Source organism: Panthera tigris, chromosome D4, assembly GCF_018350195.1.
Source record: "Panthera tigris isolate Pti1 chromosome D4, P.tigris_Pti1_mat1.1, whole genome shotgun sequence".
NCBI lineage: Eukaryota > Metazoa > Chordata > Mammalia > Carnivora > Felidae > Panthera > Panthera tigris.
Window position 1 is genome coordinate 62,157,791 of NC_056672.1, and position 25,138 is coordinate 62,182,928.

At 37.8% G+C, this 25,138-nt stretch overlaps 1 protein-coding gene across 2 annotated transcripts in view; it reads left to right on the forward strand.

The window, feature by feature from the left end:
* The window catches only part of TMEFF1 (transmembrane protein with EGF like and two follistatin like domains 1), a 153,359-nt gene that overhangs the window by 101,370 nt on the left and 26,851 nt on the right, over positions 1–25,138 (forward strand). Inside the window, exons 3-6 of one of the 2 annotated variants that reach the window (XM_042964175.1) lie at positions 161–290; positions 4,848–4,874; positions 7,189–7,288; positions 23,069–23,217. In XM_042964175.1, coding sequence (XP_042820109.1) covers positions 161–290; positions 4,848–4,874; positions 7,189–7,288; positions 23,069–23,217 — 406 coding nt within the window. The remainder of the gene's footprint in view (positions 1–160; positions 291–4,847; positions 4,875–7,188; positions 7,289–23,068; positions 23,218–25,138) is intronic. The other variant, XM_042964176.1, reaches the window with a different exon arrangement.

The following is a 25,138-nucleotide window of genomic DNA, read 5'->3' on the forward strand; positions in this document are numbered from 1 at the left end:
TGTGAGAAAATGGTATAACTCTCTTTTATTTAAACCAAACAAAAGAACAAACTATTCTGTAGAAGTATGTCACAGTACTATGGTATTACATTCATAAATATGAAGTGAACTATTAATATTCCTGCTTAGTTTTGAAAGTTTATTTTTGTTTCTTTTGCAGTGCCATACAAATTACATTCCTGTCTGTGGATCAAATGGGGACACTTATCAAAATGAATGCTTTCTCAGAAGGGCTGCTTGTAAGCATCAGAAAGAGATAACAGTAGTAGCAAGAGGACCATGCTACTCTGGTATGTGTGATACTCTTCTGAATAAATGTTAGAGATGATTCCATCATAGTTTCTAAAAGGCAATTTCCAGTCAGAGATGTATTCCCAGAACTGCTCTATGGATTAGTTGTTTGGGGAGTGGAGGGGCTCTTTTTTGTCTGCATTTCATGTCGTTGCTTTAAATTTGTTTTTTAATGTTTGTTTATTTTTGCAAGAGAAAGAGAGAGAGAGATAGAGAGAGATAATGTGAGCAGGGGAGGGGGAGAGAGAGGGGGAGACACAGAATCTGAAGCAGGCTCCGGGCTCTGAACTGTCAGCACAGAGCCTGATGCAGGGCTCAAACTAATGAACTGTGAGATCATGACCTGAGCCGAAGTCAGATGCTTAACCGATTGAGCCACCCAAGCACCCCTCGTGTTGTTGCTTTTTAACCCCAGGTGGTGAAATTTCGTGGGGTCTTTGCCTGCCTTTTGCCTTATGGTTTGAATATTAGAACGAGATTTGGGGTGGAAATTACATGGGATCCATTTTGTTGGGTTTTATTTTCATGGCAGGGGAAAGGGGTGGAGAATATTTATAGAAAGTCATTAGTGGCATCCCAGGATGTGTCTCTTTCCAAGCTTGTCTCTTTTTATATCGTCTCTATTCTGTCTGCCAATCCTTGTCACCTATCTTCCCCCAGGTTTTTTGTATTTATTTCTCTTTTCCTTCCTGAATCAGTAGTGGTTAATTTTGGAAGGCACTAATGTAAGTTTCTTACTTGCATTTGTATTTGGGGACAGGGATGCAAGTGAAGTGTTGTAATTATAATTATCGTATGAAGGTTAGCAGTATAGGTGTAGACACTTCCTATATGATATACTTTATTTATTTATTTATTTATTTTCCTATGTATTATAGTGCCTGTGTCCAGAATTTTTACTGGGGCTCCATTTCATAAGCACGAATGATCCGTTGTCCATGTGGTTGATCTCAAACTCCAGGTCCGCTAATACCATATATTTGAAAGCCCCCACTCTAAATTAGGTGGCTGGTCTTTGTGGTTGGCCAACCCTCTACCCTAAGGCTATAGAGTGTGGCCAGCCCCACCCTATCATCTGATGTGGTTAGCACCCTCCTGAAACGAGACACTTCTGGCAGGTATGATGTAGATTACCTTAAAGAAGCTGAGGGCAGGGGTGCCTGGGTGGCTCAGTCGGTTAAGCCTCTGACTTTGGCTCAGGTCATGATCTCATTCATGGCTCTCGGGGCTCTGTGCTGACAGCTCAGCTTTGGATTCTGTGTCTCTCTCTCTTTCTCCCTCTCCCTGGTTTGTGCTCTGTTTCTCTCTCTCTCTCAAAAATAAGTAAACATTTAAAAAAATTAAAAAGAAAATACAAAAAAGCTGTGGGCAAAGACCAGGCCTTTCTTTGGACAATACCAAATTCTTTTCCCTACATCAAATAATTATGTGCTTCGTGAAACGATTATGTTCTCAGGCCAATAGACTATCATTTGTTGTGATTCTTGTATACTTCTCTAAGTACATTGTGTTTCACAGACTTGGTTTAGAAACTAAAAAAGAGGGACACCTGGGTGGCTCAGTCGGTTAAGTGTCCAACTTTGGCTCAGGTCATGATCCAACAGTTTGTGAGTTTGAGCCCCATGTCAAACTCTGTGTTGACAGCTCAGAGCCTGGAGCCTGCTTCGGATTCTGTGTCTCCCATACTCTCTGTTCCTCCTCCTCTTGCACTCTGTCTCTCTCTCTCTCTCTCTCTCTCAAAAATAAATAAAATGTAAAAAAAAAAAAAAAAAAGTAAAAAAGAATATGGAGCTCTTTACAATCCCAAATTAATTAGGTGTCTCTTATGAGGAGCATGTGTTTAAGACACAAAGTGCTTTGATAGGCAGTGAATGGTAAACATTAGAATCAGGGTGGTAGATTGGAAAGAGCACTGCACTGGGGTTGAAAGACCTAATTTTAACTCCAGCTCTTATTTATTTTTTATTAAAAATTTTTTTTATGTTTATATTTGAGAGAGAGAGAGAGAAAGAGAGAGAGAGTGTGCATGGGCAGGGGAGGGGCACAGAGACACAGAGACAGAATCTGAAGCAAGCTCTAGGCTCTGAGCTGTCACTCAGAGCCCAACGTTGGGCTTGAACTCACAAACTAGGAGATCATGACCTGAGCTGAAGTCAGATGCTTAACTGACTGAGCCACCCAGGACGCCCCCCTCCAGCTCTTGTTTACTTATTTACTATATGACCTTGGACAAGTCACTTAGTTACTCTGAGCCCCAGTTATTTAAAGTGTTAAATGGATACCATCTCTTGGGATTGTTAAATGAGGATTGAATAAGCTAAGCTGTAAGGTGCTATATTGATCTTGTTAGACGCTTGGTGGGACATTGCTAGAAATAAGTCTTTTGTTTACTTGCAAAATGCTTACTTAGAGCTTTAGCCTTTTTTCCTCTGTGAAATTTTTCTCCTGTGGCATCTCCTGACAGAGTTTTTTTCACACTTTGTGCGTATCTCTATGTATATATCATACTGTATTTCATTTATCTGACACATCTGTCTTCAGCTGGATCAGTTGCTTCTCAACAGGAGGGCAGGATGCCCTATCTGGGGAGGTATATTATAGTCCCAGGGTTTGGGTGGAGTTGTGTGGATGGGGAAAGGCACATGAACAATGAAAATACAATCTACAAGAAGAACTCAACTCATTATCAGAGTAGTCACAATATTTCAGAGTTTTTATCTTACTTTATTTTATTTATTTATTTTATTTTTTAATGTTTGTTTATTTATTTTTGAGAGAGTGCAAGCAGGGAGGGGCAGAGAGGGGTACAGAGGATCCAAGGTGGACTCTGTGCTGACAGCAGTGAGCCCGATATAGAGCTCGAATTTACGTACCACCAGGTTAGGGCCTGAGCTGAAGTTGGATGCTCAACCGACTGAGCCACCCAGGTGCTCCTATTTCAGAATTCTAAAGGACACTAAAGGAAAGTTTGAGGTATTATATTCATTAAAATTTAGCATGGGTTGAAAACAGATTGAGAGCATCTCATGCACTGGGGCTATCTTATTCAATTTATTCCTACCATTTACTATGTTGCCTACCACATGATATGTACCCAGTCAGTGTATGTAGAATGGAATGAAAAAAGGAGTGTTTTCCTTTTTTTTTTTTTAATTTTTTCAAAAAAGAATTTTTTTGTTGTTAACATTTATTCATTTTTGAGAGTGAGACAGAGCATGAGCGGGGGAGGGGCAGAGAGAGAGGGAGACACAGAATCTGAAGCAGGCTCCAGGTTCTGAGCTGTCAGCACAGAGCCTGACGTGGGTCTCTGACTCACAGACCATAAGATCATGACCTGAGCCGAAGTCAGACGCTTAACCGACTGAGCCCCCCCAGGCGCCCCAAAAAGGAGTGTTTTTCTAAAAAAAAGTTTGGTCATAGAACAATTTTTTAATTGAGTTCCCTTCTTTGTCTTTTTTCTGCTCTTCTACTCTTTTTCTTTTCCTTTGTGTACTCAGATCTAATTATTTTATGGTTGGTTAATCAGAATCGAACACAGTTTTAGACTTTATAAAATCCCTTGAAGATTTTGCAGTGGATATTACAAAAAACATGTATTGTTCCGGTTCCTCCTATTTCCACTATGTTTGAGAATTTGATTATTGTTTGAAGGAGATCAAAGGGAAAGGGACAATATTGTGAAGGCTGTTATCTCCCACTCTGGGGAACCATTTGAAGAACTGGAGCGGGTTCCTGAGGATGTGTCTCCCCCCAACCCCTGAAAGTGCTGGATAAAGTGTGCCAAGCTCTTTTGCCATCTCTGCTTTTTTACTGCATCATGCTGATGATATTATAGCACTACCCTCTCTTCAACATGCTCTGCATCATATGTTGGCCTTTTTAGGATTTATAAAATAAGCATTTTATATTAATTACATTTTAGGCCGACTTTTTGCTGGTAACTTTGAGGGAGGCTTTTTAATTTCACTAGTAACAAGTGTCCCACCTACACCTTGGTGTGAGTCCTTCTGGTGAGGTTTCCTAGAGGAAGCTAATTTCATCAGTAATATGAAAACCTCAGCTCAGAAGTTCTTTCCTTTTAAGCCTTGAGGCTTTTTCTTACCTTTTGGCTTTTGGCCTTTATCCACGGATTTCATTAAGATTTTTGGAGCAAGACCCAAAGCTCTTTTCCTCCCTTTCTAATAAAAGCAACTTATTCATTATTCCTCTTAAGCTTTTACAAAATTAATTTTTTTCTTTTTTTACCTTTTAAGTGAGTTAATTAAAATTATTTTTATATAGCCATTTATTTTACAGTATTTATTTGTCTTTACTCGGTGCAGGGCACCTGGATACTTCCTGAATATGCTACAAAGATGTATGAGTTATAGATGATTGTGTGTCTAGGGAATTAACATTTGGGGAAAAACATGGAATAGGTACATAAGAATAAATGGTTTGATATCAAAAAATGAGAATTGCTATTGCAGTTTGATTTTTGATGAGAAATTTGAGTATTGGATAAGATGACATTTCCAGCGAAAGTATTTCTATTCACTGTTTGTTTTTCTTCTTAGATAATGGCTCTGGATCTGGAGAAGGAGGTAGGTTTCAAGTACCCCTTAAAGGACATTTGTTTTCTGTCATTTTCTGATTTTTACAGCTTTATTGAGTTAAAATTCACACAGTGTACAATTTGCTCATTTAAAGTGTGCCATTCGGTTGCTTTTAGTATAGTACAGAGTTGTGCATTCATCATCACCACAGTCCATTTTAGAACATTTTCGTTACTCCAGAAAGAAGCCTTTAGCCATTACACCCAACCCTTCTGTCCCTTTTAGCCCTAGGCATATTGTTTCATACAATTATGTCTCACTAAAGCTTTGTTGACAAACAAAGCAGAAATGTAGCTCCTGTTAAATTGAGATTGCACCAAAGTGCCTTCTCCTTGGGATCATCCACACAAGTGATTTTGGGTTGGACCAGAGTATTTGTAACTCTCCCACTCCTTGCTTACAAATTTTTGCTCCTAAGGAATTTTCAAGGTGCTGGGTTGTAAAACTCTGGAGCGAATTGTGCATGGCAAAGAGAAGGCTTACAGGATAATTGTAGTGGAATCTAGACTTTATGCCATTAAAATTCTCCTGTGTATGTTTTTGATTTTATTTTACAAATATATAAATTATTTCTGCTGTTTAAAAAAGTAGTATCTGGTAATAGTGTATAGCAACAGTTTAAATTGTCAGAATTAAGAATGACTCATTTATTTCATAGTCTAATGAAGCTGTAGGACTTAGTGACTGTCTACTGTATGCAAAGTAATGCAGGAGGTACTGTGGGGATACCTACACTGAAAGAAAACTTACTCTAGTAAAATTCACACTCATACAAATGAAAACTACAGTTATGATCTTTTCAATACTATCTGAAACCTTATTCCAGATTTCCACATTTCATAGAATCCTAAAATATCAGAGTTGGAAGGCACTTCAAAGGTCACTTAGAGAATAGAAGAACCATCCTGAGGAAGAAATTTGGGGATGAAAGTTTCAGGGGAAAAAAAAAAAAGATTAAAGTTATCCTACAATAGAATGTGATTTAAAGGGACATGTTCAAGCAGAAGCTTCATGATCACATGTGAAGGATCAGACCATCAATTCTAGATCTTAGAGCTGGAAAGGATTTTAAGAGAGATCACGTAGTCTAGTCTTTGTGGTCAGATATTCAGTAAGGAAACAGTCATGTTCCCATACTAAAGAAGTGGAAGTTGATGTCATGATTTTTTTTATGTCATGTAAATACTGGATGTCTTGCTCTGAGAATGTAGGTTGACTATTTCTTTTCAGGGAGTATGAGTTTAGAAAGGCTAAGTCGTTTGCTCAGATTAGCGTACAAACTTAAGTGAGCTTGTGGTGGCCATACGATTTCCTGATGTTTCTGAAGCCTCGGAAATAATAGGATTATGATCCCTGGAATCTGGGAGTGTTCATGAGAATTTGGGAAAGATTTCTACTTAAAGTGCATGCAGACACTAAAAATGGAAAGTTTGGAAGTATTACCAAATAGGTATATTAGGTTTTTGGACTTGCCTTGTAATGTCTTCTTTACTGATAGACACCCCCTGAAGAAGGTGTTATTTCCTAAACCAGAATGAGAGATCCTTTGAGTAAACTGTAATCCCTAAATTGGCTTCAGAACGGATCTCCCTGCCCAGTTTGAGATTATCAGGGTAGGATTCATTCTAGTTGAGCCCAGAAATGTAGAATCCCTTGAATGTGGGATATGAGTTGGAGACTTACTGGTAACCACTGGTTTTTTGTGCCAGATCATAGGAGATCCACACACTTCTGCATTCTGGGTATTTTTGGTGTGCTAAGTGGGCAAACAGAAAAGGAGGCAAGTCCTTTGTAAAGAGACCCCTTTCCTTTTACAAATTTGGAGATAAATATTTTTTTTGAATCCTGTTAGTTATGTAATAAGAAAGGCAGGTATGAAACTGATGTGAGGAACAAGTGGTTATACTCTATTGCATTTAATCATTTATTTGTTAACTAGCATTGCATAGGGTAGGGTAATCACTGTACCAAATTTATTGCTCAGGTTTTATTTTTTCTCTCTCTTATTTAATGTTATATGGTAATTCTTTTAAAGGCAATTAATTATCAAAACCTGTAGTGTTCTTTCGTACATAGGTTAAGGGATTATTTTGCTAGCACCAATACTTGTTTTCCTCATAGAATATGTTGTACTCAGTATTGGCAACATTTTTGGATGCAAGCATTGATAGATTTTGGAACTGATTGTTTTCAAGAGCGCAGGTACATTTTCCGCAGAAATGGGATAATGGCTGCTGAAAACATGAAGCTTATCTGGAAAGGAAACCAACTTTTGGTTGAAAATTTAATTTTTCTTTTTAAGCAGAAGAGGAAGGGTCAGGGGCAGAAGTTCACAGAAAACACTCCAAGTGTGGACCTTGCAAATATAAAGCTGAGTGTGATGAAGATGCAGAAAATGTTGGGTGAGTTGATTGAGGGAAAGGGATGCACTTACGTGGAGGTTAATCAGTACTGTTCTATTGTAGAGAGGTATCTTTTAACCTGGTTCTAGATATTTCGTGTGTGCCTTCTTTATTTTTTTGTTTACTGCTGGTCTGTTGACTTTCTCTTATGTTGATATAATATCATAGCTCTTTAAATTAAAGTGTTATATTTTAGAATGAGACTCCACATATAATATTTTCAGTTTTACCTGTCTTTATTTTTGATCATTTTATATATTTTATGCTAAGTGCTAATTTTATTCATCAAAAATACCCTTATTCTGAATTATCCTACCATTATACTTTCTAACAGTATCAATACGTTTTTCTTTTGCTTAACTTGCATTTTTACACAGAATTTTTCATATATATCAGTGTGTTAAGAAAAGTCCAAAATTGCTTCAAAATTTTAGATACAGTAATTATACATATGTAAAAAATATTTTTAGAAATCCTAGTTGTACAGACTGACATTATATTGTTTTATTTTCTCACTAATGTTCAGCCTTCAGGATTGTGGGTTTTGTAGTTGGACAGCATTGTCTGTCCAATTTCCACATGGGTTTGGTCGAATAGTAATGATATTGACATCATCAACATAGCCATGTTTGTTTCTTCATGAGATTCCTGTTTGTTTATTCCAGTCTCAGCCTTTCATTTCCCTGTGGTGTTTGCTTTTTGCATAGTTTTTTTTTTTTTTTTTTTTAAGTATATTTGTTTTGAGAGGGAGGGGGAGAGGGAGCATGAGTGTGCAGAGGAGGGGCAGAGAGAGCATCTCAAGCAGGCTCCATGACGATGCAGGGCTCAATCCCAGGGCTCAGTCCCACCACCACAAGGTTATGACCTGACCCAAGAATATGATGCTCAACTGACTGAGCCACCCAGGCGCCCCTGCTTTTTGCATAGTTGATTCTAAAAGCTTTAATGCTGACTTCAGGACCTTATAGCACAAATTGATCTTCACTTCCCCAATTACCCCTTAGCGCATGTTTTAAAACATTTATTTTGTAGAGATTTGCACTTTCTTCCTTACACATATTTTCACTGTGTGTTTTCTGGTCCCATGTTTTATTCAGCCCTAAACATATTCAGGTCTCTCACTGAAAAGGAGTAATGTGGTTTAATTAACAACCCAAAGTGAGTTTTATAAGTCAAGATGACACCATTTTCAGGATTATGGTTCAAAATCAGCTATTTGGGTATGTGGTAAAATTAAAGCGTGATAATTTACTTGATATATCAGAGTTGGTGAGAATTGGCACAAGACAAGTTCAGTAAAAAATGAATTCTGTATAACTTCAATTTGCTCTGTTTCTACATGTTGGTCACTTGGATTGACATGTGTCCATTCATTTCAGTAAGAGTGATTTGATTAGGAAGAACATGTTTTGCAAAGTAGATGTGGGTCTATAGAGCAATGAGAGATATGGACTTACAGAGAGAAGAGATAATAGATGTTATGTTCTCTTCTTCTCACTTTGTGCTAATGATATGGCATGATGAAACGCTGTTGGGTGTGTGTGTGTGTTTGTAGAGATTTAGTTCTTTTTAGTGTTTTCTCTCAGGACTGTTACATAAAGGTATTCAGAGTCAAAATAGTTGTCAGTGATTGATTGGCTTGGTCCATTGATCTGTTTCTATTCCTTTGATGGTACCTCTGTTCAGTTAGTCCTGCTTTAGTCATTTATCTGCTCTGATTTTTCATCCCTTAATTGAAAGAGATAGAGATCTTTTGCTTAGAAGTAGAACAGATTCCATTTAGTCTCAGAGGCAGCCCCAAATATGACATCTATGGTAAAATACACATCTTTCTACGTACACCACCTCATGATATGACATACACCCTATGCCCAATTAGGGCAACTCCCTTGTATGTACTAAATTCATTTTGTGTGTCTATTTGAGAGCTTGGAACCACTGTTTTTGCAGATACAGGCTTTAAGCATAAGGAAGTGGGTATAGACCACGGAAGAGCTTACCAGTAGAAAGGAGCATGCAATCTGAGGAGACAGCCAAGGAGCACATAGATTGGGACAGGCAGCCAAGTCCAGGCCAGGAAATCAATGCAAAGAATAGGAAAATATTAAGGAAGCAATTGGAAACTTTACCTAGAAAAGTCATTAAACTAAAATGGTTGATCCTACTAGGAAAGGAGACAGAAGGAAATTTTAGGAACATTAATCTTTGAGTGTATAAAATACTTCTTACTGATTGCAGTTGAGCTTAACAATTTAGATGTATCTCAATGGTTATTGTAATTTTTTTTAAAAAACTTTTAAATGGGCATGGTATCAAGAAAGTTATACGGAGGTTATTTAACTCCCTCAGAGCACCTTCTGTGTCTTTTCGTGGTTACTTCCAGGTGAATACTGACATGTTTGCCTAAGGGTAGTTTTGACCTAGCCAACCAGACCTTTTCAGTAAGGAAATTTGAGAGATGCCCAGATGTGGTAGTAGCCATCAAGCCTTGATTAGGAAGATGTAATATAATTTTTAAATTAAAAGATAATATTGTAGTTATTAAATACAAAAGGTCTTACTTACAGAACAAGTACTCATGCCATGTTTTAATTATTATAACTCTACCAGAATCAGAGAATGTTGAGTAGGGTCTTAAAATTTTTTTTTAAGTTTATTTATTTATTTTTGAGAGAAATAGAGTGTGAGCAGGGGAGGGACAGAGAGAGAGAGAGAGGGAGAGAATCCCAAGCAGGCTCCATGCTGTTCGTGAAGAGACCGACTTGGGGCTCGTTCTCATGAACCATGAAATCATGAGCTGAGCAGAAATCAGGGTCAGACACTTAACCGACTGAGCCATCCAGGTGCCCCTAGGATCTTAAAATTTATCTTCTATTCTAGTCCTCTCATTTTACAGTTGTGAAAATTAAGGATTAAATTCAGAGAGTTTTAGGGGGCAGATTCTCCTAAGTTCCAGTAGAGTGTTTTTCCTGTATTGGCCTTTTTTATTCCTAGAAGGAATGCTGTTATCTTTTTCTTTTTTTTTTTTTTTTCAATATATGAAATTTATTGTCAAATTGGTTTCCATACAACACTCCGTGCTAATCCCAAAAGGTGCCCCCCTCAATACCCATCACCCACCCTCCCCTCCCTCCCACCCCCCATCAATCTTCAGTTTGTTCTCAGTTTTTAAGAGTCTCTTATGCTTTGGCTCTCTCCCACTCTAATCTCTCTCTCTCTTTTTTTTTTTTCCCCCTTCCCCTCCCTACTTCAAGGACTGCTGCTTGATGACTTAAAACAAAGCAAAACAAAACAAAACAAAACAAAACACTGCCCTCTTCAGTCTGGTCCCACATGACATTTCTTTACTTTCCTTGTCTTCTCCTAGTTACTCTGAGTACTAGCTGCTTTTACATTCCTTATTTATGCCTTAGCTGCCATCTAGAATGCCCCATACCTATCTGTCTGTTTTGTATTAGTGACTTTCAGACTTTTTAAAAACTCAACTCCATGTAAGAAATAGATTTACACTGTGACCCAGCACTGTGTATGTGTATACATTATGATAATAAATACTAAGTATAACAAAAGTCTATGAAATATATACCTACCTTTATTAAATGCAAGGTACTCAAATATTTTCTGTCCTATTTTCTTAAAAAAATGCTGGAATTGGCTTCAATATCCACTGGTGATTATGACCTACAGTTTGAAAAATATTCCTTTATAATATATCTGTAATGGATATTGTATTTTATGTTATATTTTTAGGTATGGGTATTCATTTAAAAAATATTTTATCTTTTCTCATTTTGAAATGTCATTTCATTACAAGAAATGTTTATAAGCTATCTGGTTTCCAAAGGGCAGCTAAAATCTTTCTCTTGCTTTAAAGCTCTCTTTCTTGTTAATAGTTTTTTTTTTTTTTTTTTTTTAACATTTATTTATTTTTGAGACAGAGAGAGACAGAGCATGAGCAGGGGAGGGTCAGAGAGAGAGGGAGACACAGAATCCAAAACAGGCTCCAGGCTCTGAGCTGTCAGCCCAGAGCCTGATGCGGGGCTTGAACTCACAGACCACGAGATCATGACGTGAGCCGAAGTCGGACGCCCAACCGACTGAGCCACCCAGATGCCCCTCTTGTTAATAGTTTTTAAAAAACCCTGGCGTTTTGGGGGAGGGGATCAGCACTATCATGTAATTTATTTTTTTGCTATTAAGAAAACTACTAATTTTTTATTTAGCCATTTAAATGGGAATTTATTTAAATATATTATGTTCATGTTACATATTGTATAGTATGTTACATATCGTATAGTGTGTTATGTTTTTCAGATAATGTTACATGAACTATTTTTTTAGCTCTTTATGGCAGTTTTGTCTGGTAGCAAGGAAGTATTATCCTGATTTTACAGGTGAAGCTGAGCTCAGAAGAGGCTGAATGGCTTGCAGTTAAGCAGCAGAACCAGCACACAGATCTAATGATAATGGATTTATCCATTGTGTTGTGCATACACATGTGTAATACTGTGATGTTCTCAGTGGTGGTGGTTTTATCCCTAAGCTGAAAGCTCCATTCTGTCTTGTGTTTTGGGTTCTTTAAAAATAAGTTTTACTTCTCCCAGGCTCTTAGCTGCTGCTTCTGGGTTTTGTCAGTGTGCCTTGACAATGAGCCTGGGTGTAGATAACCCCAGCTTTTAAATTTGCTTCTCTTCTTTTCTGGAATAGGAGATAATACAATTATAGAATAAATAATTTAGAATAAATTCTAAACATAAACCAGAGTAATTAGGTTCTTTTTGTTTTTTAAGGTTTATTTATTTTGAGAGAGAGAGAGAGAGAGAGAGAGAGAGAATATCCCAAGCAGGCTCTGTGTTGTTAGCACAGAGCCTGATGCAGGCCTGGAACCCGTGCACCTTGAGATCATGACTTGAGCTGAAGCCAAGAGTTGGACACTTAACGGATTGAGCCACCCAGGTGCCCGGTAAATAGGTTCTCCTGAGTGAAGTGTGTGAACTTGATTTATTGCGTATGTTTTCTCTCTTGTCTGCTCAGTGGCTAATTTATTTATAATTTAAATTATTTTTAGCTTCTGAAAGGTTTTTCCCCCTTTTCTTCCTGATGTATAGGATGCCTCTCCAATGACACTCTGGTGTTTGCATGGGTTAGTGATGGCTATTTTCATTGATGCTTACCTTTTAATTTATACCTAGAGCTAGGTAGTGAGGTTCTAAGAAATTTAACTTCCACCTAGGTGAGATAGATTTCAGTATTTCATTGTGACCATTGTGAAGTACAGTGGATAGACCTTGTGCTTAGTCTTTTTAAAATTTTTTTTTAAGTTTATTTATTTATGTGTTTAAGTAGTCTCTACACCCAACGTGGGGCTCAAACTCACAACCCCCGAGATCAAGAGTTGCATACTCCTCTAAGCCAGCCAGGCACCCCTTTTGCTTAGTCTTAAAACTCAGAAACGGCACCTGCTTTACAGCACATTATATTTCTTAAACCATAGGGATCTTAGCAACCACACCCCCTCTTTTTCTAAATGGTATTTCTAATCTGACCAAATCTGAAGTTATTGTTACAAGATAGCCATCAGCTGTTTGTCTGGACATTGGGGCTGAATAATCCTAGAACTCCTTTACATCAGTACCTTTTATATTCCTGACCTAAATCTTGGCCCACAAATGGTTTGTGGAATCTGTAGAGTCATCAGGCATAATGTCAGTACAGGTAAGTTATAAAAATCCTCTAATTATTTCTTTTGAACTTTGTGTATGGTGCACTTTATGGAAATAGCTCCTGTTCTGCCTCTTTGATGTCAGTCTCTTTGGAGATGCTTTCCTTAAATGATAGGAGATCTTAGAGTTGCTCAGAGAATCATTGTAGGTATGCAGTATGACAGACAACATTGATAAAGTTAATCTACCTGCTGGACATCTTTGTCATTTGTGGGACCATTTTCTGTTTGACACAGCTGGTCAGTGTCACAATCTGATGAGTCTCTCCCTTAGAAGGTATGATGAAATCTTTTTTCTTGTTTAAGCAAAGAGAATGATGCTTATATATGTGTGTCCTCTGTCGTGTTCTCCTTTCTGGAGGCTACATATACTTCTTAGCAAAGAACCAAAGAAGTACCTTTCCTACCATTATCTTCTACTCTTATTTCCTCTAATCAGAGATGACAATAATTTTTGTCATTTAACATTGCCTTACTCTGGGTACATAGAATATAGACTTAAAACTATTTAGGTTTAATACATTGCTATGATGATCCCTTAGATTATAATGGAAAAATAATTGTATGCTGTTCTTTTTCTTCTGATAACAGGAAACAACACGATTAAACATAATTTTGTACAAAGTACAAATTGGATATTAGCAATGACAGGCTCCTTTGTCCAGAACTATCTTCCTGTAGTGCTACACAGCTGCCAGTAAAGCTTTCCTATGAGAGGTTTGTTTTTAAAATGCAGAACAGGGGCGCCCGTGTGGTTCAGTTTGTTGAGCATCTGACTCTTGATCTCGGTTCAGGTCCTGGGATTGACCCTGCATTGGGCTCTGCACTAAGTGTGGAGCTCTTTCTCTCTCTCTCTCTCTCTCTCTCTCTGCCCCTCTCTTCCATTTGTGTGCTCCCTGCCATCAAATAAAAAAAAATTAAAGTGCAGAACACCGTATCTCCATGACCTTTGGCAGTTTTTTTAATGCTCTGTTACTCTTTGATAGTTTGTCTGTTATTCCCTCTTCTGGACTCGCATCCCTATTTATGTACTTGTTTAATACCTACTCTTGTCCCCTGACTTGAATGAAATTTAACTCAGATCACAGGATAACACCTCTTCTGGAAGCCTCCCTTGCTGTCTTCCATAGTCCCTATGAGTTAGGTGACTTTATTCCCTGTTACTCCTTGTTCTTGAGAAATAACCTCTTCTCTTGGGATCACTAGCAGAATGTGGGCTCCCTAAGAGCAGGGACTTTGTCTTGCGGATTTCTATACTGGATGAACTTGCCATAAGGTTGGGTTGTAGGGTCCCTCTATAGGTCTTTGTTGAACTCATGGCTGTTCACATTAGATCTTTAGTATTCACTTAGAGCTGCACATGGGGTTGTTGTAAGGATTTAATATATGTGAAAAAGACTGGTATTAAACTTGTTGAAGGCTTCATAGGTGTTTGTTAAATCTAAATATAAATAACTTCACATGAATTAGTTTAAAGCCAGTGTTTCCTTAACTGCTAAATAAACTTACCATATCAAGAAGGAATAACACTTTCTGTGTAAAGTAAGGAGAAAGAAGGAAAAGGATAGATTTTTTTCAATAAAAATACTACTACTTTCAGATGTATATAGTATTTGATTTCAAAGCGTTCTTTTTACAAAAGCTTATTTGGTTCTTTCACCAGTATTAGGAGGTATCATCCCTATTTTAAAGACTTAAGAGTTGTGATTTGCAGAAATCATAGAAGTCATTGAATTCATTTATTTATGTATGTATGCATTCATGCCTTTGAAATTTGCAGTGTTAGAAATGCAAAATCTTTAAAAGACTTTACTGTAAAAAGTCTTTTTCCTACCTCTGTTCCCCAGCCACTCAGTTGTCTTCACTAGAGGCAGTCACTGTGATGTTTATTTAATCTCTCAGTGATTATTTTATGCATGTACAAGCAAATATATACACATATTCTCTTTCTTTCCTTTTTTAAAAAACTAATGGCAGCACACTATACATACTGGTCTATGCTTTATTTAAGACTTTTATTGTAAAATGAATGTTTACATACAGAAGTGTTTAAAATATATGCATGCAATTTAAGGAATACTACATCTGTGTACCTAACATCTAGGGTACAAAATAAAATATTGCCATATTACCAATATGGAGCATTAATCCAGCCATGGATGGAAGGGGCAATAGTGCCACTATTACGTGAAACCTTTCAGAAGAAGATACACTGAACAGTCTCTGAATCAGAGTCTGGCTTTTAGTTTCCCAGAGAGTTTACAAGATTCCCTTCTGGGGACGTCAGTGGGCAAGAACATGAGTGAGTCATGGGGAACATAGGGCTCACCACAGTTGAGACATCTGGCAGGATTCTAGTGTTGCCAGGTACAGATGACTGGCAGGAATGTGGTCAGGGAAGGGCCTGCCCTGTGTTTTCTACTTCTCCTCCTGCCATAGCTGACTTCCAGCTCTCAGGAGTCAATTAAAGGAGTATGCTCATTTGAGTCAGGCAGTAGGACATTGGAGGGGAGAGTGGGAAATTCACCACCATACAGTTAAGACAAGCCAAGTATGAATCTGGATCAGGCTTACCTGGGCATTCTGTCCCCTGGCTAAAAAGGGCACAGTGGCACTGGGCCTCTTAATAATTGCAGCCATCAACAGAACTGTGTACAGAGTGAAACTTTGAATGTGGACTGGTTGCCCTGTACATCTTGTATATAGCTATCACCCTGGGATCTTCCTTTAGTGTTGTATCTTTTTCAACAACAACCAATTCTTCAGTTTCCTACACCAACCAGGTGTCTTACGATTTAATTCAGTTCTGACACTCTATTTGGAGTTAGCATAGAGCCCACAGATTGAAGGCACAAACCCACAAGACACTACCTGCAAGTGAGGTTCCCTGCATTTTGGCTGAGCATACTACTAATTTGAAGATCTCCTGCAACCTTCCCTTAGGTTTGGTAATTTGCTAATATGGCTCACAGAACTTAGGAAAGTGCTGTGCTTACTGTTTATCATAAAGGATGTAAATAGGCAGGCAGATGAAGAAGTACATAGGATGAGGTCTGGAAGGGTCTTGAGCACTGGAGTTTCTGTTTTGTTTCCATGGTGTCAGGTATACCACCTTCCCAGCACGTGAATGTGTTCACCAACCTAGAATGTTTCTGTTTGAAGTTTTCTACTGAGGTTTCATTATTGGTTAAATTATTGGCATTGGTGATAAACTCCATCTCCAACCCTTCTCTCCTTCTCCCCTTCCCAGAGGTCAGGTGGGTTGGTGGGGTGGGGAAATGGAAGTTCTGATTCTCTAATTACCATGGTTGGTTTTTCTGGTGTCTAAGTGGCCCCTCTCTCCCCTCACCTAATGATGCATTTCCTTAGCATTTCCTTAGACTCTCCTTAGAAAGTTTTGAGGGTTTTTAGGAGCTCGGTGTAAGGAACAGGGCGTTATACCATGAGTATCCTAGAAATTCATTTACCTCTCTCCTATATAGGATAGTCTGTTTCTTGCATTTTTTTGCCTTTAATTTCTTGGTTTTAGTCTCCCATTTTAGCATATTTTTCAGTACCTTCTTGAAAAAGGGTACAAGATGTTAAAAAAAAAAAAGCCAAAAAACTTTTTAGACCTAATGTTTGAAAGTGTTTTATCCTACGCCTAATACCTGACTTATAACTTGTCAAGTACATAATTCTAGGTGGGAAATAATTTTCCCTCAGACTTGAGAAAGCATTGCTCTACCGTCTTCTAGCTTTCAGTATTGCTGTTGAAGCCTGAAGCCATTCTGATTCTAGAACCTTTGCGTATGATTTTTTTTCTCTGTATTGAAGCATGTAGGATCTTTTGGTCCCCAGTGTAGTGAAATTTCACAATGTTGCACCCCTTCTTAGAAAGTTACTTCCTCTTTTTTTCTTTTTAAGTTTATTTGTTTATTTTGAGTTAGAGAGCGAGCAGGGGAGAGGGAGAGAGAGAGAATCTCAAGCAGGCTCCACACCACCAGCACAGAGCCCAATGTGGGGCTTGAACTCACGAACTATGAGACCATGATCTGAGTTGAAGTTGGATGCTTAACTGATTGAGCCACTCAGGCACCCCAAAAGTTACTTATTTCTGACTTGAGAAATTTTCTTCAATTAGTTCGCTGATGATTTCCTTTCCTCTCTTTTCTCTCTAGTATTTCTGTTATTTGGTTGTTGGGCAGCCTGGACTAGTCCTTTAATTTTCTTTTCTCCCATTTTCTATGTTTTAAAATTTTTGCTGTACCTTCTGAGAGGTTTCTTCAGCTTTATCTTTCAGTCCTCTTTTGAGTTTTTTGTTTCTGTTTGCTGTAATTTTGATTTCTAAGAGCTTACCTTTATTGTCATGGTGCTCCTTTTTCATTGCATCCTATTGTTGTTTTATGATTGCAGTATCTTTTTGTGCCTGTGCGTTATTGGTTGGTATTCTGTCTGCTGTAAGGATAGATTTTCTTTTATTCATTTTTACTCAGTGAGTGCTATTCTGTTAACTTTTGTGTATTTTTTAAAGTTTATACGGCCTTGGTGAGTTAGGGAGTGTTCCTTCTATTCTCTGGACAACTTTGTGCAAGAATAGAATGACCTATTTATTGAATGATTGGAGTGAATGTGTTCATGAATTTTCTTTTTAAAAGACACCTGGCTCTGAAGCTGTCTTTGAAGGACACATTTTTTCAAACAGATGATTTAATTTATTTAATGATTATAATACCATTTAGCTTCTGTTTCTTTTTTGGTTAAATTCAATAGTGAATATTTTTAAAAAGTTACTCATGTCACATGTTTTCAAACTTGCTATCTTAAAGTGCTTTATAATAACTTTTCATTATTGATTAAACCATAATCCCCATTGAATCTAGTCTTTTTCACTGCTGATATGTTTTTCTCTTGTTCTTTTTCTTTCTTTCTGGATTAATCCTCCTTTGTTGATTTGAAAGTTTTTTCAAAGGATCAGCTTTGGCTTTATTGATCTTTTCTGTTGTAACCATGTCTTCTATTTCTGCTGAGATATATTTGTATATCCATATCTCTATCTCCATGTATCTATATCCATATCATCTGTTTTTCCCTTCTTTTTTGTTTTCATTGGATTTATTTCATTGTTTTTTTTCCCTAGCTTCTTAAATGGATGCTTAGTGATTTAATTTTCAGCCATTTTTTTAAGACTTGAGAAAAAACTTGAAGGAAGTGATGGATTGAACCTGGTGGGTGTCTGAGGGAAAAGTGTTCAGGGAGAGGGAAAGCCCTGAGGCAAGAGTGTCGCTGGTGTGTTTGAGGGAAAAGCAAGGCCAGTTTAGTGAAAGATTTTTCATGATAAATCATGAAAATCATGTGGAAAATACTTACCTCCTTTCATTTGTTACTTTCCATACTGAGATATCTATTTTACATAACAGCTATGAGTAGAGAGAACACCATCCCAGCCACTTATTACTGATCTTGGGCTTTTTAACTTTGTTCATATTCATCTTCCCTTTTCATAATTATTTGTTGTCGGGATTAATAAGGCAAATGTGAGTATTCCTGCACAGTAGGTACAGAGTAAATGGTTGTTAGATGTCTTGAATTTGGCATTTTTACTGAAGTGATTTCTTTCCCCGTTAGTGCACACTCCTAAGCTTTGGGCATCCTGCCCTCTGCTATGGTTGCCCTGTGCAAACAGCTGTAATCACTGTAATCAGTAGTATCAGCAGCCTTTGGAGTCTAATATTTTCCTCCTCTGCTCATTGTTTCCCTGGACTTTCCTTGACATGGTAATTTGATTTTCTTTCTGCCTGTGCCATTGAGAAGAGCAGCCTGGTGTGTTCTCACAGTTTGCAGTCTGACAAGCAGTGGTGCCATCCCACCGAGGAGCGCTGACTTTCTCCTGCACTTAGTCACAGTTGTGCTCAGTGCCCACTGCTCCATCGCTTGTTTCTCCTCACTGGATTGGTGTGGTATCTTGCCTTTGTTGTTGAGCTGTTTCTGATTCAATTCCTGGAACAGTACTTTAATCTCTCATCAGCCCACCTTTCTCTTTTATTGCCATTCTACTTTTGCCCACTCGTATCCTGTCAACCTGAGGTCCGCAAGGATGTTCTGTAAAGGGCCAGCTGATAAATATTTTACACTTTGCAGACCAGATATGCTCCCTGTCCCGTTCTTTTTGCCCCCTCTCCCCCCACTAAAATGTAAAAGCCATTTTTGACTTTAGTAAATAGGAATTTTTAATTTTTTTTCTGGTGCCTTGATTTTTAAATTGTGAAATAGCGTATATATTTAAAAGTGCATGAAAACTTACATGCTTGTTTAGTGCATAAAAATGAAACAAAATTTTGTGAATCCTACCTCCCAAGCCAGGAATAGAATATTACCAAAACCTCAGAGCTGCCCTCCCATGTTCCTCCCTGAATACATCTGGTATACTGCATTTTGTGGAAATCATTTCTTTGGTCTTTAAAATAGCTTCACCACAGATGGTAAATCACTTAATATATGATTTGGCTTTTGATTGATATTTAGTTTTGTATAAATGGAATCATCACTATATGTACCTTCTTTTGCTCAGCAGTTATGTTTTTGGGATTCATTCGTGTTAATGCACATAGCCATAGTTCATTCAATTTCAGTGTTTATTGAATTTAATTAAAAAAAAATTTTTAATGTTTATTTTTGAGGGAGAGAGAGTGTGTGTGTGAGCCGGGGAGGAGCAGAGAGAGAGAGAGAGAGAGAGAGAGAGAGAGAGAGAGAGAGGGAGACACAGAATCCGAAGCAGGCTCCAGGCTCTGAGCCAGCAGCACAGAGCCCAACGCGGGGCTTGAATTCACGAATTGTGAGATCATGACCTGAGCTGAGGTCAGACGCGTAACTGACTGAGCCACCCAGGCGCCCCTATTGAATTTAATTTTTTGACTATACCACATCCTTTTACAGTCCATTTTACTGTTGATGGACATTTGGATTGTTTCCAGTCTTTTGTTCTCATGAATAATGCTGCTGTGAACATTCTTTCTTATGTCTCCTGATGCGCAAGGAGCTTACCTACCAAAGGCCTTACCTACTAGTGAAATTGTCAGGTCCTTGCAAGGCTAGCTTTGGTAACATTATGTACAGATTTACACTTTTGTTCTTCATTTGCATTTCAGATTTTCTTTATAAGATCAGTTTTCAACTGCCTTTATGATTACTACCTTTACTGACAGCCAGCGGGTAACAAACTCTTTAAGTTTTAACTTCTTCCAAATTTCTTTTATTTTACTTTCATTCATGAAAGTTATTTCTCTTCATATATATTTCTTTTAATTTCAGCACATTGCAGGTATTATTTCACTGTCTTTTGCTATAAATAAACAATTTGGCTTCAGTATTGCTTTTGAAAACACTTGTCCCCCTTATTTTTCCCTCTGTCTTCTTTCTGGCTGCTTTTAAAATACTCTTTTTTGATGTTTTTATAAAATTCCACTGTGACATCTCCATGTCTACATTCCTTTTTAATAATCCTGTTTGGAATATATTAGTCTTCTTGGGCATTTAGATGAGTATCTTTTTTAGTTTTAGAAAGTTTGACAAGAAATTGCTGAGAATATTGCCCTTGCCTCATTCCTTTTACTCCTTTTTGAGGTCCAATCAGATTTTTTCTAGATTCTGTTGCTTTTGTCTTCCATATCTCTCTCTTTATTTTTTCTTGAAGGCATTTTACCATTTTTAAACATGTTTTTTATTTTTAAGAGAGGGTGAATGAGTGTGGGAGAGGCAGAGAGGGAGAGAGAGGATCTGAAGCAGTATCTGCACTGTCAACGGAGAGCCTGATACGGGGCTCAAACTCACGAAACTGTGAGATTGTGACATGAACTGAGGTCAGACGCTTAACTGACTGAGCCACCCATGCGCCCCAGTCTTCCGTGTCTCTTAATCTTTTTTTCATGTTCCATCTCTCTTTGCTGTGGTCTGGGTAATTTCCTTTAACCTGTCTTCTGCTTCCCTAACTCACGTTTAGTTTATCTAATCTGCTGTCAAATCTAAATAGTTTTTTATTTCTAATCATACATTTTTTATCTATTAAAAATGCAATTTGGTTCATTTCCTCTCCTTTCCCTCTTCCTCTCCGCTCCCCTCATTTTTTTTTTAAATGTTTATTTTTGAAAAAGAAATAGTGTGAGTGGGGCAGGGGCAGAGAGAGGGAGACACAGAATCTGAAGCTGGCTGCAGGCTCCAAGCTGTCAGCACAGAGCCCAACACAGGGCTCACACCCACAAACTGTGAGATCATGACCTGAGCTGAAGTCAGAGCTTGACTGACTGAGCCACCCAGGCACCCCTCTCCTCCCTTTTTTTTTAAAGTGAGCTCTACCCTGTTGTGGGGCTCAAATTTAGGATGCCAGGATCAAGAGTCTCATGTTCCACTGGTTGAGCCAGCAAGATGCCCTGCTTGGTTCATTTTCAGATCAGCTTTTTCCACTCATGGTGTTTTATTTCCTTATTTCTTGTAGATATATGACTGAGTGAGTGTGTGTGATCTACTTATTTTTCTCACAACTGTATCTTGGAAAATGTGTGAGGCTGAAGATAATAAAGTTGGGTTTCTCCAGAGAAGATTGCATTTGCTTCTGTCAGTTGCCTAGGGCCCCTTCTAGTTCTTGGCTCTTAAAATAAACTCTGGGTTTGAGGTTTTTCAGAACACCCAAGTAGTATTTTAAGTTGTAATTACCCATGTGAGGGCTGGCTTATGGTTTTTAATTCTCAGGGGAGATGTTTTTCTTCCCTCTCTTCAATGCCATGGCTCAGGACAGCATTTTCCCCCCCTTTAAATAGTCCCTGTGGAACATGACAACTCATTTCTGGTTTACCCTCATGCTGAGAGTTGTTACTTTTTGACATACCCACTTATCTAGGGTCTTCAGGCTCCCCATTTAGGTAGGTCAGTATTCTTTGTCTTTTGTTCCCAGAGGCCTGCAAAGCCACAAAAGTTGATAATGGAGTTTACACAATTTGGCAACCACTTTCAAGGTGAAAATCAGCTTTAGCAAACTCAATTGACCTTTCTCTCTTCCTGTCTTCATTTAACTTTTGTCAGAATATTCCCTGATTTCTTGTCAACTTATGAATGCATTTGAGAGAATATTTTAAAATACCTTTCCTATATTTTTTGTTGTTTTCATCAGGAATATTAGTTTAGCTTCTAAGACTACAGCGATGCTAGAAGGAGAAATCTCTGGGTTTTTTTACTTTTATATTCCCAGTTAAATTTTATTGTTCTTGAGAGGAGTGGCCATGTCTTAGACTTCCTTATGCAATCTTAGTATTGAGTGGACACTCAGTGGTATAGGTAGATATGCAGCTAGTAACACTTTTGAGGGCTTTCAAATTACATGTTTTATATCAATTATGTATTTTAATCTTTCCAGTTATTTGGCGAGGTAGGGATATTATTATAACCTCTATTTTGCAGGTAAGTAAACTAAAACTTAGGGGAAGAATCTGGACAAAAATTTGGTAATTAGTTGGGCTAGGATTTAGATTCATGACTTTTGATTCATAATTCTGTGTTCTTTCCACTACACCATGTTGCTTTTTAATTAATGTTGACATTTGACATCTTTTGATTATTATATCTAGATATGAAAATTTCAGGGAAACCACCGGATTAACAATATCTAGATGAAATTATCCCTAAACTCTCACTTGAAAGAAATTGTTAGGGGTACCTGGGTCCCTCAGTCGGTTAAGTGTCTGACTTTGGCCCAGGTCGTGATCTCACAGTTTACCAGTTTAAACCCCGTGTCAGGCTCTGTGCTGGCATCTCAGAACCTGGAGCCTGCTTCAGATTCTGTGTCTGTCTGTCTGTCTCTGCCTCTCCCCCACTCATGCTCTGTCTCTTACTCTCTCAAAAATAAATAAAAACATTAAAAAAAAGAAATTGTTAGCTTGTTATTGTTAAACTTTTGTTTTACAGTTAAACTTTTATCACTTAGAATAATATATTGACTTCTGTTAACAGAAAGCAGAAAAGAAAATGAAATGCAGCATTGTGAAATTTTGTTGTATTAAAATATAGGTAATTTATATCTTTTCCAACAGGTGTGTATGTAATATAGATTGCAGTGGATACAGTTTTAATCCTGTGTGTGCTTCTGATGGGAGTTCCTACAACAATCCTTGTTTTGTTCGAGAAGCATCTTGTATAAAGCAAGAACAAATTGATATAAGGCATCTTGGTCATTGCACAGGTAACAGCTATTCTACTCACCCAGAGACCTGTCTTTATTATATTGTGTGTCTGAATTCTTATTTGTCATTTTGGTAGTGTTCCATACTTGTAAAATGAGAAATCTTTGCTTTATTTATTTTTTTAATTACTTTATGTTTTAGAATTTCTTTGTTCTGTTGCTAATTTAGAATTTTTTCCATTTATTTTCATCTTCTTAAAATTCAAACCATGCTTTTTTGTTGTTCATATAGTTACTAAGCTATTCCTTACATGGACTTATAGATACATTTATAGTTCTTAAAGGTTGTCTCGAATTTATAGTAATAAATATAGCTGTTTAAGAATTAGTCAACTTATTTCAATTATAATAAAACTATAAGCATTGCCATGTATTTCTTCATCTTTTTTTCTACAGCCGAAAAGTTTTCACATTCTATGTTCACATTCACATTTCACATACTATGTTTTCACATTCTCTCTGCAGTTTTTGCCCCTACATATTATATACTGTTAAGAGATTTTGGTGTGAAGTTACAGAATATAAGGAAAAATTATCACCTTCAGTTTAAAATTTTTTCTCTTTTTGCTTTATGTCATAGTTTGGAGGCCATGATACCAGCTAAGAATTTATTTTTGTTTTCTATTACAACTAGAAATATCCAGTCACTAAAGGCAGAGGTTCTCAATCTTCTTTCCCTAGTAATACACCTATGGGTGAGGATAATGTATCATTCCTAGTAACATACAAGAGCCAGGCACATTGTCATGGACTAGGATTGTGGTCCTAGTAGTCCTGCTTAGTAAGTCCATCCCTCCTACCTGTTTTGGATTTATTAAAGGGATATGTTTTTTATCTAAGCTAAGAGAAAAAAGTGGTAAGGCAAAGTTTGGTACTTTATGTTGGTAACAAATTATTTGTGGAATACTGCACCAGGGATTGCAGTACCTCTGGTCTAAGCTACCAGAGAATGCCCAAGGGGCTCATAAGAGGATTTCCAGTTGGGGGTCAAAAATGGGCAGGAGAGTGGCCCTTGGGTGGCTCAGTCGGTTAAGTGTCTGACTTCAGCTCAGGTCATGATTTCATGGTTCGTGGGTTCGAGCCCCGCGTCAGGCTCTGCGCTCGCAGCTCAGAGCCTGGAGCCTGCTTCAGATTCTGTGTCTCCCTCTCTCTCTGTCCCTCTCCCATTCTCTCTCTCTCTCTCTCTTTCTCTCTCTCAAAAATAAACAAACATTAAAAAAAATTTTTTTTTAAATGGGCAGGAGAGCAAACCATTTGCTGGTAGAGGCCCTTCTTAGGTCCCTTGATCTTAAAGAAGTATTATGGTTTGTTTTTCTGTTTGTTATTTTAATTTTTATTTTTTTAATGTTTGTTTATTTTTTGAGAGAGAGAGGGAGACAGAGCGCGGGCAGGGAGGGGCAGAGAGAGAGAGAGGGAGACATAGAATCCAAAGCACGATCCAGATTCTGAGCTGTCAGCCTGACACAGAGCTCCAACTCACAAACTGTGAGATCATGACCTGAGCCCGTCAGACGCTTAACCGACTGAGCCACCCAGGTGCCCGGGTTTGTTTTTCTTTTCCTAGAATGGTGTTTAGAGCCTAAGTTGAAACAGTAGCTTAGAGAAATAATATTTTTTATGAGGAACTGGCTCATGATTGAATGGTACTACCAGAATTTCAAACTTCAAATTGGTCAAACTTGAGAATTTTGATAATTGAAGTTCATGTAGATTTAGAATCCTTTGGAGTAGTTGGTCCTTAATTTTTATCTTGGTTCTCTTGATAATATTTCCATTCATCCCTAATGATACCTTCCCTTTCCTCCCTCACTATGTACTGGGAAGCTGAAGCTTGTGTTTCCAACAGGCATTTGTGGTTCATTTATAGTCTTCCCAGTCCAAATACAGTTCGCCAGTCTGGGGTCATTTCTATCATAAATTT